Source organism: Coenobita brevimanus, chromosome 117, assembly GCF_032717465.1.
Source record: "Coenobita brevimanus isolate Jiangsu-jjx chromosome 117, ASM3271746v2, whole genome shotgun sequence".
NCBI classification, from domain to species: Eukaryota; Metazoa; Arthropoda; class Malacostraca; order Decapoda; family Coenobitidae; genus Coenobita; species Coenobita brevimanus.
The window spans coordinates 6,596,425-6,611,044 of NC_137070.1; the positions used below are offsets into that span (position 1 = coordinate 6,596,425).

Genomic DNA, 14,620 nt, shown 5'->3' on the forward strand with positions numbered 1-14,620 from the left:
CCTCTCCCCTGGTGTATCTGCATTTCAGGCAGAGCTCGCGGCAATTCTGGGTGCGTTGAGACATGCTCACCATCATCATTACCAATGCATCGTTGTTCATACAGACTCCCTTTCTTCTCTGCAGAGGTTGCGCTCATTCTCACTGCAAGACAATATCTTTCTCATAACGGCCATCCATACATTTGCAACCCTCCTTGTCCAGAGAGGAGCCACTATCACTCTTCATTGGCTCCCAGGACATGTGGGGATCACTGGGAATGAAACAGCTGATGTCGCTGCACGCTCCGCCTGCTCTCTGCCAGAGATCACATTCCCACTTCTCCCCGGCCCATCACATGTCCGTGGCACTTTGACTGCAAAAATAGGTAGGCTGTCTCGGGTGGAGCACCAGCTTTGCGTCGCTGAAGGTTAAACATCTGCGACTTGGTATGCCACAGCCACATCATACTCTCCTTTGGTGCCTCCCCCAGGCCTGCCAAACTATCTTTTAGTGCGACTTAGAAGATTACGAATGGGATTCCCATGCTATAAGCAGATTAAAAATGCGGCAACAGATCCGTGTGCTCATTGCTTAGAGAGGTCGGATACGCCTCTCATCCATTACATACTTTACTGCCCTGCCACAGCTCATCTCAGATCTCGTCCCGCAGCTGGCTTTGCCCAGTCGGGCAACGATTATACTGACGCTGCTGGCATTGTGGCCAGAACACCTTTTAAAATTTTACTACAAACAGTTAGGGACTACCCCCCTCCTCGTTAAATACAGCTTGTGCACTACATGTGCACCACTGACGGGCTCACTGTTTGCCCGTGTCTCAGCACTGCTGAGACGAATATCCAAACAACAACAATGGCGGGTGACCACTCGCGCTGCTGCAGTCGTGCTGTGAAGACGTCTCTACCAGCTCTCCAGCTCTTGCCTGCTTCCGTCTCCACGTGGTCCTGTCTTTGGTGTTGTGTTGGAGGCTTGCTTCCTTCTCACCACTGCCCGACACTGGAGCTGTGATCGGCCTTGCCGGTGCTGCTAGAGCGGTGTGCTTGCTCTCTACTGCACAGCGTCTCTCCCTGCCTTTTTTAAGAGCCCTGCTCTTGCTCTAGGGAGTTTTTTTTTTTTTCGGCCTGCCGTTAGTGTCCCTCACCGTAGTACGACGCCGAACCCTGAAGGAGTGCCGCAGGGCATTTCCATGAAGGGGGGCCTTTAGGGCCTGGTTATAGGAGGCGGTGAGGGCGGCATTCTCTGTTAGGGCTAGGGCTAGGAAAGTCCCTCACGGGGCAGTGACGGGTCTTCCCTCGACGTCCTTTAGAGGACGGGGAACCCCCCCCCCCCGTTACTGTAGGGTTTTTTCTAGGCCGTTTTTTTTTTTTTTTTTTTTTCGCCTTATATTTAGTTTACTTCAACTTGCTGTGGCTTTCTGAGGAATCAATTTGCATTGCAAGTTAGTTCTGTGGCTGCCCCAGCATAGTTCTACTAAACTAAATATCACTTTAATATTGTGCTCTTGGCTTCACTTTGCCAAGTCTTATATTTAGTTTACTCTAACTCGTTAGGTTTGTCTGAGGAATTAGTTTGTATGGCAAATTAGTTCCGTGACTCACCTAACCCAGTTTTTCTAAACTAAATAGCATCACAGTCGTGTTCTTATTTAATTTACTTTCTCCTGCGTAGGTCTGTCCAGGTGTTCTGATTTACTTAAATCAGTTCACACTGATAGATTTGCTCAGGTTGAGATTAAATTAAATTCCTATATAACTAATTGCTCCAATTCTGCTCATCTGTTTACTGTTGTGTTTACTTGTTCAGACAACCCAACAGACGAATTGAGTGCATATTGTTATAAATTGATTATCACTTTTGTGTGTGTGTGTGTGTGTGTGTGTGTGTGTGTGTGTGTCTTGAGTTGCCTTGTGTGTGTGTGTGTGTGTGTGTGTGTGTGTGTGTGTCTTGAGTTGCCTTTACGTTTCCTGCACTGCCCGGTGCATATGCCATGAAGGTGGCATGCACCTCCAGGCCCAAGGGGCCAGCCCCCCCCCCCCCGCCCTCGAGGCCACCCCCTACCAAGCCCACTACCGGTGAGAAGCGAGAGCGCAAACTCTCCTCCAGCAGCTCTTCCTCATCCTCCTCCGGGGCCCCCCCCACTGCTCCCCCCGCTCCAAGGCCTAACGGACCTGCAGCACACCCACGGTATGCTGCTCCCACCACGTCCTCGTCCGCACGAGCCAAGATCGCGCGGATTCACGAAACCATGGATGGAATCACGACTGCACCAGCTCCCACCTCTTCAGGCTCCCAGGCTTCTCCCCAAGTAACTCACAGCCCCTCCAGCACTCACAAGCGACCACCTTGCCCCCCCTCTGCAAGGGCACCACAGTCTACTGCCAAGGCCCTGCCGAGTGTTCGAGCACGCGACAGCGCCACAAAGGCCACCACTGCTGCCAGGGAAACTGACCCCACAGGCACCCCGCCTGTCCCTGCTGCCACCACTGCTGTTAACGCTCCTGATGAAGAGGGCTGGACCCTCGTGTCGCGCAAAAAATCACGAGCGACACAGGGAAACGACCAAATCCTGGCCAGCCGCATGACTGCTCCCCAGCAGCCACCACCTGCACCAAGCACCTCAGCTCCTCAGAGGCCCCCTTCGGCGCCACGCCCCTCTGTCTCAGTCCGGCCTCCTCCACCACCCCCTTCCAACTTCCCAGCCTTTCGTGTCCCAGCCCAACCGGGATTCACGACCAGCTACGGCGCGGTCCAAGCCCTGGAAAACCACCTACAGGGACTAGCCGTCACAAACCGCTATGGGCGGGACGACAGCTGCATCCTCATCCCCCGGGACGAGGAGACCTACCTGCGACTGAGGGCATTGGCGGAGGACGAGGCCCCACCCCTGAAGATTGTAGAGATGCAAAGGGGCGAACAGCTCACCAAGGCCACTGTCATGGGCTACCCCAGGCGTATGCCGGTAGGAATCCTCCTACAGCACCCCCTAGTGGAGGAGGCCAAGCGCTGCCAAAATCAGCGCACGCGGGAAGAGACCCTGCAGGTCACAGTCACCCTGAGGGGCCCGCTAATACCTTCCCTCGATCTAGGGAACTGGGGCGAATTCCACCTGCGCCCCTTCACGCCAGAGCCGCTCCGTTGTTACAGGTGCCAAAGATATGGACACCACAGGGCCAACTGCCACCGCCCCCCAGTATGCGGCATTTGCAGCGCCAGCCACGACACCGAGCAGTGCCTGGCAAGGCTGAAAACAAAACAGCCTGTAACTTCACGATGCCCCAACTGCTCAGGATCGCACCATGCCTGGCACCCCAGCTGCCCAGCCAGAACGAGGAGAGTAATGAAAGGCCACGAGCAGCAAGTGGCATGGGTACAAGAGCAGCAGGCCATCAGCCTGACTCCAGCCCCTCCAGGTACCTTCGTTTGGGGCCAACAGCGCCGCCCCACGGAAAAAGTCCCAGCCACCAGCGAGGCAGAATTCCCTCCGCTGCCTACCACGCCGAGCCCACCGCTACGCACCACGACAGCAGTCCCCCCACCATCTGCTCTCACCCAGGTCATCACGACGGCAGAGGTACACTCTCCAGCCTCGCCACCGCAGCACCCAGCAGCCAGGGCCACTCTCAGTCCCTCCCAGGCCCCCATTCAGCAGGAGCCTGTATTCACCCTCGCGGAGCTCAACGGCATTGGGAAACAGATTGTCAAGGCCTTAATCCTAGGGATCAAACAATTGATTGGAATAACGTGCCCCACACACCATATCTCAGCCGCAATAGACGGAATCATCAAGGAGGCCACCGACAAGAAGCGAAGCGGCACACCTCAGCCTGCACCCCCTCCAGAGACCACCAACCCCCCACTGCGCAGGGCGGCACGCCCGAGACGGAGGGGACGGCCTCGACACACCGCTACTGCATCCCAGAGGGCTCAGAACCCTCGTCTCCCACCCCCCCCATCAGAAGATGCGCCGGCACCGGTGGCAGTCGACACGGTGGTCGTGGTCGAGGCCCCGGCTTCCCTCTCGGGCGACAGCCCCCTGCCCCCCATGACCTGCAAGCAAACCCTGCAGACATCCGAATAATACAGTGGAACTGTTTGGGGATCAGACACAAGCTCCCCCTCCTGCAGGAGGCAGTCGCCAGGGGTCAGCCCCACGTCTTCCTCCTGCAGGAGACCTTACTCCCAGACAGTTCCCCCTTTCGGCTACCTGGATACACCTCCCATCTCCTCCCCTATGAACGTGGAGTCACACGAGGATGTGCCATTCTCGTCCGAGATCACGTCCCCCACACTGTTTGTGGCCCCCTGCCCTTTTGTGGACCAGGTGTAGAGGTGCAAGGTGTTGTGCTACACCTCGCATCCTCCTCACTAACTGTGTACAATGTCTACAGAAGCCAGGGGGGCGCTCTTGATGTTGGGGAGGTGTTCTCCCACGCTTCCTCCCGTTCTGTCTTTATCGGGGGCGACTTTAATGCCCATCACGACATTCTTGCATCGCCCCTTCCATCCAATGAGGCAGGACGGCACATCTCTCTCGTTCTCGAGGAGATGGAAGGTGGCTCCTTAATAAACAACATCCAAGAACCCACCCACATTCGGGGAGGACGCCTGGATCTGTCATTCACCTCCTCCCCACTTGCTGGCCCGGCGCAATGGTCGCTCCACCCGCGCCTAGCCAGTGATCACTTTGCCATACAGATCAGGCTACCACTCACACCCCTCCCCCCGCCCCCACCTCCCCCAACGAGATGGGACCTCAGCAAAGCTGACTGGGCTGCCTTTGCCAGGGCCTTATCCACCTTTTTTGAGGCCGCCCCTCCTGTCCTGGACCTCGAGGGTAGAGCGGATCAAGTTGCCAGTGCTTTTGCACAGGCTGCCTCCATATCCATCCCGCAGCAGCCGCGTTCCGAGAGGCGTTACCGAGACGGCTGGATCTACTGCGACAGGGTCAGGGAACTCAACCACAGACTCAACGCAGCGCGAAAGCAATACCGGCGGCGCCGCACATCTCCGCACCGCCGACACCTTGCTGCTGTCACACAACACGTCGTGACAGAAAAACGCCGGCTGAAGGAGGAGGCGTGGATCAGATGGTGTAGGACCTTAGACTCTCACTCCACTCTCAGGGAGATGTGGAGGAGAATCCGGTCGATCTCTGACCCACGTCCCCCCCGTCCTCCCTCTCACCCTGACCCGGCCGCTGAGGCCAGCCGTCTCGCTCAACACTTCGCGGATCGCTCTGCTTCCCACAATCTTCCACAGTCCGTCAGAGACAAGCAGGAGCAGTTGTCTACCTCTCGTCTTGCAGCAATTCAAACTGCCTGCGAAAAGCCCGACCCTGCCGATGTTCCCTTCACCAGGGGGGAACTGCATAAAGCGCTGCAGCACAGAGGAGACACTGCTCCGGGACTCGACGGGCTAACCTACTCTCTGTTATCACATGCTGGAGATTGTGGGAAAGATCGGCTTCTTGATCTGCTCAACCTCTCGTGGTCTGAGGGGCGTCTACCGAGGTCGTGGAAGATGGCTGTCATCCACCCGATTCCGAAGCCTCGCGATCCCACTGCCATGCGCCCCATCTCCCTGCTCAGTTGCATCGCTAAGACAGCTGAGAGGGTTGTGCGGGCTCGTCTTGCTTGGCGGCTGGGACCGCTGCACCCAAGGATTTATGCCTATCATCCAGGCAGGAGTGCCACCCACTGCCTTGCATCATTCCTTGGGGAGCTGAGGGGCGGACGGGGGATGGCCATCTTCCTCGACCTCGAGAAGGCCTTCGAACTGGCAAACCCCACTGTTATCCTGGCAGCTCTCGCGGCCAGGGGAGTAGGGGGCAGACTTATATCCTGGGTCCGGGACTTTTTTAGCGAACGCACTGCATGGGTTCACTTTCAGGGACACCTCTCCCCTTTTCATCCTCATCCCAACGGCACCCCCCAGGGAAGTGTTTTGAGCCCTCTCCTCTTTAACATCTTAATGGAGGGGCTCTTAACTGTTGATTATGGGCCAGGCATCTCTCTCCTCTGCTATGCAGATGATTTGGCCCTGGTCTTCACACGCCGAGATTGCTTCTCCCAGGCGCACTATGCCATGTCTCGACTCCATGCCAAATGCAACGAGCTTGGATTAAAAATCAATCTGGAAAAAACAAAGTGTTTGCCATTCGGCCTCCGCCCTCCAGACTTTCCATTGCTTCTCGGGGGTCACCAGCTCACTGTTGCCACTTCACACCAGTATCTGGGGGTCTGGTTTGACCAGGGCCTAACCTTTGCAAGCCACGTAAGATACTTACGGGAACGTGCTTCCACCCGCCTTGCTGCTCTCCGGTACCTCTCAAAAAAGAGCTTGGGGGCATCGTTTTCTGTCCTCCGCACGTTCTACATTCACTCCATACGATCCCTGGTGGACTACGGAGCAATCTGTATGACTGGTCTCTCCCCACCCATCTCCAAGTCCTTGGAAGTTCTACAGAACAATGCTCTACGTATCATGCTTGGAGCTCCACCTTGGACCCGTCTAGTGAATTTGCGTTTGGAGAGTGGACTGCCATCACTGACGCACCGCATTGCGCTACGCGCAGCAACAATAACACTCCAGCTGGTGCAGCGCCGGCCTGATCTACCCGTCGCAACCCTGCTCAAACGACTTTTGGGCCATCCACCTGAGGCGCTCCCTCAACGTGACTGGGCCCGAACCACAGCTGCCACCATTCACAATTTGGGAGCTGCTCCAAGCTTGTGCCAAGACCCTGATTCTTCTTTCCCTGTCTTTTAAGATCCACCACCTTGGACTCCACTCCCTTTCCATATCATCAGTCCATCAGAGGCCAAACCTCGCTCTTCTATTCCCGCCATGATTCGTCAGGATGGTCTTAGTCGGGTGGCTGCATTAGACTCCCCGGGTTCGGCCACCTACTTTACTGACGGCTCTGTTTCTCCTGACGGCTCTGCTGGATCTGCTTTTGTCGTGGGGAATTTGGTTGAATCATGGCGCCTCTCCCCAGGAGTGTCTGCCTTCCAAACAGAGCTTGCAGCCATTTTGGGTGCATTGCGTCACGCTCATCACCACCATTATAGACGTGTCATTATCCATACGGACTGTCTTTCATCCCTTCAATGACTACGCTCTTTCTCCCTCCATGACAATGTGTTCCTCCTAACAGCAATTTACACGGTTGCAACTCTTCTTGTCCAAAGGGGAGCCACTATCATACTTCACTGGCTCCCAGGTCATGTCGGGATTACTGGCAATGAAAGAGCTGATGACGCGGCACGCGCTGCCTGCACTCATCCAGAGATAACATTCCCCCTCCGCCCCAGCCCCTCATACATTCTTGGAGCACTAAAGGCAACCATAGGCAGACTGTCCCGGGAGGAACACCAACTCTGCATCTCGGGGGGATCTAGCTCTGCAGACTGGTATGCCACTGCTACAGCATACTCTCCCCTCCTTCCTCCTAAGGCCCTGCCTAATTTCTTAGTGGTGAGAATACGGAGATTGCGCCTTGGGTTCCCCTGCTTCAAACATATCTCTGGTATGGAGCCTGATCCATGCCCTCATTGCTTGGCCAGGTCCGATGCGCCTCTCATACATTACCTCCTTCATTGCCCCGCTACATCTCTGCTAAGGTCTTGCACCGATGGTGCCCATGCCCGATCAGGTGATGAATTTAGGGATGCTGCTGGCATCGTTGCCAGGGCACCTTTTAATGTGTTACTAAACATGGTTAAGGATTACCCTCCACCACGTTAATCTCTGAATGAGCACTATATGTGCAACTGTGACGGGCTCTCTGTTTGCCCGTGTCCCAGTTCAACTGGGACGAATATCTCCAAAAAAAAAAAAGGCGGGTGACGCATTAGTCTTCTCCTGAAGGTCTTCCTACTCCTCCAGCGACGACGAAGAAGACGATACTACTGCTACTACTACCACCATGTCCGGACGTGGCAAGGGAGGCAAGGTGAAGGGAAAGTCCAAGTCCCGATCTAGCAGGGCTGGGCTCCAGTTCCCCGTCGGCAGGATCCACCGTCTCCTTCGTAAAGGCAATTACGCCGAGCGTGTGGGTGCTGGTGCCCCCGTCTACTTGGCTGCAGTCATGGAGTACCTAGCAGCTGAAGTGCTTGAGCTGGCTGGCAACGCAGCCCGTGACAACAAGAAGACTCGTATCATTCCCCGTCACCTGCAGTTGGCTATCCGCAATGACGAGGAGCTCAACAAGCTCCTCTCTGGCGTCACCATCGCCCAGGGAGGTGTCCTGCCTAACATCCAGGCTGTGTTGCTCCCCAAGAAGACGGAGAAGAAGTAAACACTTCCAAGAAATCCTTCTTCTTCTTCACCTCCATCGGCTCCTTTAGGAGCCACATTCGTTTCTTGAGAGAGAATAGACTTTGCCCAACATCATCATCATCATCATCATCATCATCTTTGTGTATGGATGAATGTGTTGGTATACTGTAATGTATGTGTCTGTCTGTCTGTATGTATGTGCGTAGAATGTGGTATGTGTTGAATGCTGGCATGTGTCTGTGGCTATATTTACGTTCGGTTGCATGTAAGAAGCTACTGACATCAGTGAAGGTCGATTAATAATAATAATAATAATAATAATAATATTCCCACTACTACATAGCGTCTTGTCCCGTTCCCAACTGCACCTACATAATACTGTACTGTATAATTATGCCTCCTAAATAACTGCCTGGCCTGGTGGATGAATGAAGACATAGGTGATGATGATGGCTGTTCTCCCACCATCGAAGGAATGGACAAAGTCGTTCAGTGACAGAGGATATGGTGATGTATTCCACAGTATATATATATATATATATATATATATATATATATATATATATATATATATATATATGGTGGATTTAACACCCCCAAATAAGAGGAATAATTAAGAAAATACTATTCATTCATTTCTCTCGTCATTAGGAGTAGTATTACAACAACTAGTTCCTATAAAAAAAAGAAAAAAAAAAAAAGCCATCATCATCTATCTATTCATCCATCCATTCATTCATCATCATCATCATCATCAAGATTAATAATAATAATAATCATCATCATCATCATCATCAGCAGCAGCAGCAGCCATCGAACTGCGAGCTCCGGTGTAGGCCTGCTTAGTGAAGCTGTTGGGAGGCGAGTGTCAGCCACCTTGTCGACCACCTCTTCTATATAATGCACTAGCGGTCGTGCAAGTACCAACCGGATCCATTTAAATTTGATTTCAGGCCTCAGCGGTTGTATGGCGGTTGATGCAATGCTTGTACGATGGGTGATTGGTGGGTTTTGGCACTTAGAGAAAACGGCCGTGACAGCGACAAATTCAAGGGATAACTTGTTCATATGCAGACATTCTGTCTGTCTAACACTTAGGCATTCATATCATGCACTGTGTGGGTGGTGCCTCACTGACGTGACTGACTGTGTCTTCTATTCTCTAGGTGCATCCTTCAAGTTTGCTGCTCGTGCATATGAAGGCAGAAATACCTTGGAATAGTGGGATTTGCCTTCACGATTTATGGAGGCGACTCCCGGAGCACGGCAGAGGAGATGCTCTCGCAACAGGATGGAAATTGCCCTGATAGGTATGGAGAAAGCTTTCTGAGGTGGGGGGGGGGGTTTAGATGAGAGGGACAGAGAAAGCAATGGCCCAGCACGATAAGTGATAATGTATGTGTATGCAGACGTCCATAAAAATTAGAAGATGTAGAAGCCAAATTGACAGTTGCCTAACCCCCCCACTTTTTTTTTTTTTTTTTTATAACTGCCAGAGAGAGAGAGAGAGAGAGAGAGAGAGAGAGAGAGAGAGGGAGGGAGGTTTGGTATGGTTCAGGTACGTTAGGGTTGGTTATGTTAGGTGTGGTAAAGAGTTGGTTGGATTGCATTACATGTCTTCATATCCGTTACATCATATATATATATATATATAGATATATATATATATATATATATATATATATATATATATATATATATATATATATATATATATAAATGGGTGCTAGCTAATCTGCTCAACGTCTGCATTTACTTAGACTACTATGCCTTCATTCATTCTCTTTCACAGAAATTAGGTGTGGACCTCTAAAAGAGGTCCGGGGGTTGTTGTTGTTGTTGTGTGCTTTGCCGTGGCCAGGTGGAATAGTGCCATGCAGTTAGGCACGCACCCTCTTAACCGCCGAAGCCGTAAAGGGTGCGCCCTTGTCGCTTCAGGGCGTACACCACGTCCATCGCGGTCACGGTCTTGCGCTTGGCGTGCTCAGTGTAGGTGACAGCATCGCGAATCACGTTCTCGAGGAACACCTTGAGAACACCGCGGGTCTCCTCGTAGATCAGGCCCGAGATACGCTTCACGCCACCACGACGAGCCAGACGACGGATGGCAGGCTTGGTGATGCCCTGGATGTTGTCACGAAGCACCTTGCGGTGTCGCTTGGCGCCTCCCTTGCCCAGACCCTTGCCGCCTTTGCCTCGACCAGTCATGGTGTCTACAGCTGCTGCTCAGACCCAGTAGTAGTAGTAGTAGTAGTAGTGGTGAGTGTCCGCTCCGCTCCCAGCACCAACAGTGATGACGACCCCGCTGGTGGTGGTGGTGGAATATTCGCCTCAGTGCAATACTGAGGCACGGGCAAACGTGTGAGCCCGTTCAGTGACGTGCGGCTGCACTGTCAAGTAAATGAATGAGGAGAACTCTGCAAGTGGGGATGATTAGTTTAAGTGAATTGAGGAGGTGCTGTGGAGGTGCAATACCTGGTCATAAAAAGGTTAGGTGTAGTGCGTAATGCACTGTCCTTTAACGAGGGGGGGGATATTTCTCTACTGTGGTAAGTAAGGTTTGAAGTGGCGTGTTGGCTATAATAGAAGGGGCATCAATTTCATCAATGTGGGTCCAGGTGAAGCCTCTGTTTAGATTTGCTCTGAGAGGGTGTGTGACTGGACACCTTAGGATGTAATGGTGTAGTGGCGAGGGTTCTTGGTCCTGGCAGTGATGACAAGGGCTAGGATTGGTGTTGGCAAGTTGATCATAACAGTGGAATCCAAGCCGCAAGCGACGTAGGCGGACTAGGACGTAATTGGGTGTGTGCGGGAGCAGTGGAAGAGGCACACAACCCGTGGCCCTGCCGTACCATGTGGCAGAGCGGGAGGCTTCCGTAGTGAGGAGTAGGTGTTCTTCTCTAGTCCACTGCCATGTCGCTTTGACGATTGGTGCCAGGATTGTGCGAGGGGAGTCGGGAAGATGAAAGGTGATGTTGGGTAGGCTGCATGCATCTTTAGCAGCCTGATCTGCCCGCTCGTTTCCCTGTAGGCCTACGTGGCCCGGCACCCAGTGTATGAAAATGGTGCCTCCATTATCTTTAATTTTCCTGGCGTACAGGAAAATGGAGGATAGAAGGAAGGGGTTGTTTCCTAGGGTGTGAGAATGGATTGCGCGGATCGCTGAAAGTGAGTCAGAATGCACAGTGATGTTACAGTGTGCATGATGATATGCATGCCTTAATGCTCCCAGAATAGCTGTAAGCTCCGTTTGAAGCACTGATGCGCCCGGTGTGAGTCGCCACGATACCACTTCGTTGCCACAGACGAAGGCAGCACCCGCCGCTTCGTTTGCAGTGACAGAGCCGTCAGTGTAGTAGTCTGTAGACGACCAGCGTTGCAGAGCTTCTACACGGGCTAAGGCTCGCTGCCGAAGGAGAGCAGGGACGCAGTTGCGCACCCTCCCCTCTCCCGGAAAGACGAACCTGAAGGGTGGTGGTGTCCATGGAGGTGGGTCGTGGTACCCTGCGCAAGGCGCATCAGGCTCCCTGCAAATGCTTGCTGCAGTGTTGAGCCTGTGCAGCGCAGCAACAAGTCCGCGGGCCCAGTCATTGCTTGGTGCGAGGTCAGGTGGTCTTGACAGCAGACGCTTTAGCAAGACTGAGACAGCGAGCTCTGGCCTGCGCTGCACAAGCTGTAACACTACAGCAGTTGCACGGAGAGTGACACGTCCGTGTAGTGATGGAAGCTCGCCTTCCAAACGGAGGTTAACTAAGCGTGTCCACATAGGAGCGTGCAGAATGATGCGGAGTGCATTGTTCTGAATCACTTCCAGCGAAGCGCGCACAGGTGGGGCCAAGTTTGGCAGACAAATAGCACTGTAGTCGATAAGCGACCGAATGGCGTGCACATAGAAGGTGCGGAGGACCTTGTAGGAGGCCCCCAGCCCCTTCCTAGAAAGAAATCTGAGTGCTGCCATTCACGAAGCAGCTTTCTCCCGCAGGTATTTGACATGCCTGTTGAACTTTAGTCCCACATCCATCCACACACCCAAATATTTATAGGTGGTTACGCAAGCTAATGAGTGTCGTCCGAGCAGCAAAGGGTGAGGCGAAGGGTTGAGGCCAAAGGGCATATAGCGAGTCTTCGCCATATTAACCTTCAACCCCAGCTCCGACTTACCGTGCAGTCTAAAGAGGGCCTCATTAGCTTGCGCATAGCAATCTCTTCTCGAAAAAACTAGCACTAGGTCGTCCGCATATGACAGGAGCGTGACTCCCTGACCGTAAGTGACACGGAGCAGCCCCTCCATCAGGATGTTAAAAAGAACGGGGCTGATGACACTGCCCTGTGGCGTGCCATTCTCGTGCTTATGCGGCTGGGAGACACTCCCCTGAAAGCGGACGCTAGCAGTTCTTTCAAGGAAGAAATCCTGTATCCATCGCAGGAGCTTACCCCCCACTCCCTTATCAGCGAGAGCACTGAGGATAGCTGAATGGCTGGCCAGCTCAAAGGCTTTCTCTAAATCAATGAAAATCGCCATACCCACTCCGCCCCGAAGTTCTCCGAGAAACGACGCTAAACAGTGGGCAGTACTGCGGCCATGGTGGTAGGCAAATATTCTCGGATGGAGAGGACCCAGGCGCCAGGTGAGTCGCGCCCGCACCACCCTCTCAGCTGTTTTCCCAATACAGCTGAGTAGTGAGATGGGGCGCATGGCGCCTGGGTCGCTCGGCTTCGGGATGGGGTGGATAATGGCGGTTTTCCATGATTTAGGTAACTTACCCTCAGACCATGATAAGTTGAGCAGCTTCAGCAGCCATTGTCTCCCGCAATCTCCTGAGTGTGATAGCATAGAATATGTGAGGCCGTCTAGCCCTGGTGCAGTGTCAGCCCTGCGCCGCAAAGCATCCATCAGCTCAACGTCCGTGATGGGGCAGTCAGCTTCATCATGGCGCTTACAAGCTGCCTGGATTGCCGCAGCGTGAGAGTCTGATAGTTGCACCTGTCGGGCTATGACGTCTCTGGGGAGATTGCGAGAGGCAGCACGGTCCGCGAAATGCTCGGCAAGACGACTGGCCTCTGAGGCAGGGTCAGGGTGAGAGGGCGGGTGGGAGGGGCGGGGGTTGGTGAAGGACCGCAACTTTCTCCACATCTCTCGGAGAGTGGAGTGAGGTCCTAAAGTCCTGCACCATCTCACCAACTCCTCCTCGCGAAGGCGGCGCTTTTCTGCTAAGACATGTTGTGACACAGCCTCTAAGCGTATGCGTTGAGGTGAGCCTCGATGACGCCTGTACTCGCGTCGCGCCGCATTCAGCCGCCGATTCAATTCCCTGACACGGTCGCAGTAAATCCAGCCGTCCCTGTAGCTTTTCGTGGACCGTCGCTTTTGTGGAATGGACTCTGTGGCTGCCTCTTGAAAGGTGGATGTAATAAAGTTGCTCAAGTCATCAAGGTCAGAGGGGGGGTGAGATGAGAAGGTGCGAACTAGGGCCTTACCAAAGGCAGCCCAGTTCGCTTTCTCGACATCCCACCTCAAGGGTGGCGTGGGGGGGGGAGGGGGGTAAGCTCTAGGTCAACAGTGATTGCATAATGGTCACTCATGAGGGTGGGGTGTATGGACCAACGTGCCGCATCCTTTAAAGGATCCGACACGAAAGTGAGGTCAAGACGCCCCCCCCTAACATGAGTGGACCTTGAGGTGTCCGTCAGGAGAGTCACCCCGTCCATTTCCTCCATAACCAGAGATAGGTGTCGTCCTGCTTCATTGGTGGCTTGAGGTGAGTTAAGCAGTGGGTGATGTGCATTCAGGTCACCCCCGATGATGACAGGCCCTCTGGTAGCCTGGGAGAGCAACTCCCCCAGCTCCAGGGCAGCACCAGGCCTGCTATAAATATTGTAGATGGTGAGGGGCGACTCTGACAGGTGAAGGCGCACCCCTTGCACTTCCACATCACTTCCACAGAAAGGAGTATACTCACAATCTGAGGAGGCAATGTGGTTCTGAACCAGGACGGCACAACCTCTGGTTACACCTCGAGTGTATGGAAGGAGATGGGTGGTATAACCCCGCAGACGGAATTTGTGGTTTTCCCCCAGCAGAGTTTCCTGCAGAAGGAACACGTGAGGGGAGTCCCTCGCTGCGGCCTCCTGCAGGAGCGGGAGCTTCCCCATTACTCCCGCGCAGTTCCACTGGAGGAGTCTGAGGGGGCGGGAGACCCCTCGTCCATGGACAGTGCCAGTCGGAGCTGTGTTTCCGGCGATCTCCGAGGCACGCCAGGAGGTTGGGGAGTCTCCCGCGTGCCTAACGGGGAACGTGAGGGATCGCAGCTCCGGTTGTTCACTGTTGCATTGTGGGATGTT

At 53.7% G+C, this 14,620-nt stretch overlaps 3 protein-coding genes across 3 annotated transcripts; 1 reads left to right on the top strand and 2 right to left on the bottom strand.

Annotated features, from left to right (window-relative positions):
* Nucleotides 1-7,925: 7,925 nt before the first annotated feature.
* LOC145419133 (histone H2A) lies at nt 7,926-8,297 on the top strand. Its single transcript, XM_080287373.1, has one exon. The coding sequence runs from the start codon at nt 7,926-7,928 to the stop codon at nt 8,295-8,297; it is 372 nt and encodes a 123-aa protein (XP_080143499.1).
* A 1,877-nt stretch (nt 8,298-10,174) lies between these two features.
* LOC145419112 (histone H4) lies at nt 10,175-10,486 on the bottom strand. Its single transcript, XM_080287355.1, has one exon. The coding sequence runs from the start codon at nt 10,484-10,486 to the stop codon at nt 10,175-10,177; it is 312 nt and encodes a 103-aa protein (XP_080143481.1).
* A 310-nt stretch (nt 10,487-10,796) lies between these two features.
* Nucleotides 10,797-12,236, bottom strand: LOC145419195 (uncharacterized). The gene is made up of 2 exons (XM_080287430.1): nt 11,497-12,236; nt 10,797-11,367 (listed from the first exon to the last, which is right to left on the bottom strand). The coding sequence occupies exons 1-2, from the start codon at nt 12,234-12,236 to the stop codon at nt 10,797-10,799; spliced, it is 1,311 nt and encodes a 436-aa protein (XP_080143556.1).
* Nucleotides 12,237-14,620: the final 2,384 nt, after the last annotated feature.

What these genes read in the sequence shown, in the direction of transcription:
- LOC145419133 (XM_080287373.1), top strand. Translation starts at nt 7,926, where the DNA reads ATGTCCGGACGTGGCAAGGGAGGCAAGGTGAAGGGAAAGTCCAAGTCC.
- LOC145419112 (XM_080287355.1), bottom strand. Translation starts at nt 10,486, where the DNA reads ATGACTGGTCGAGGCAAAGGCGGCAAGGGTCTGGGCAAGGGAGGCGCC.
- LOC145419195 (XM_080287430.1), bottom strand. Translation starts at nt 12,236, where the DNA reads ATGGCAGCACTCAGATTTCTTTCTAGGAAGGGGCTGGGGGCCTCCTAC. An exon ending in GCTATTCTGGGAGCATTAAG is followed by an intron (nt 11,368 to 11,496) that starts GCATGCATATCA and finishes CCTGTACGCCAG; the next exon opens with GAAAATTAAAGATAATGGAG.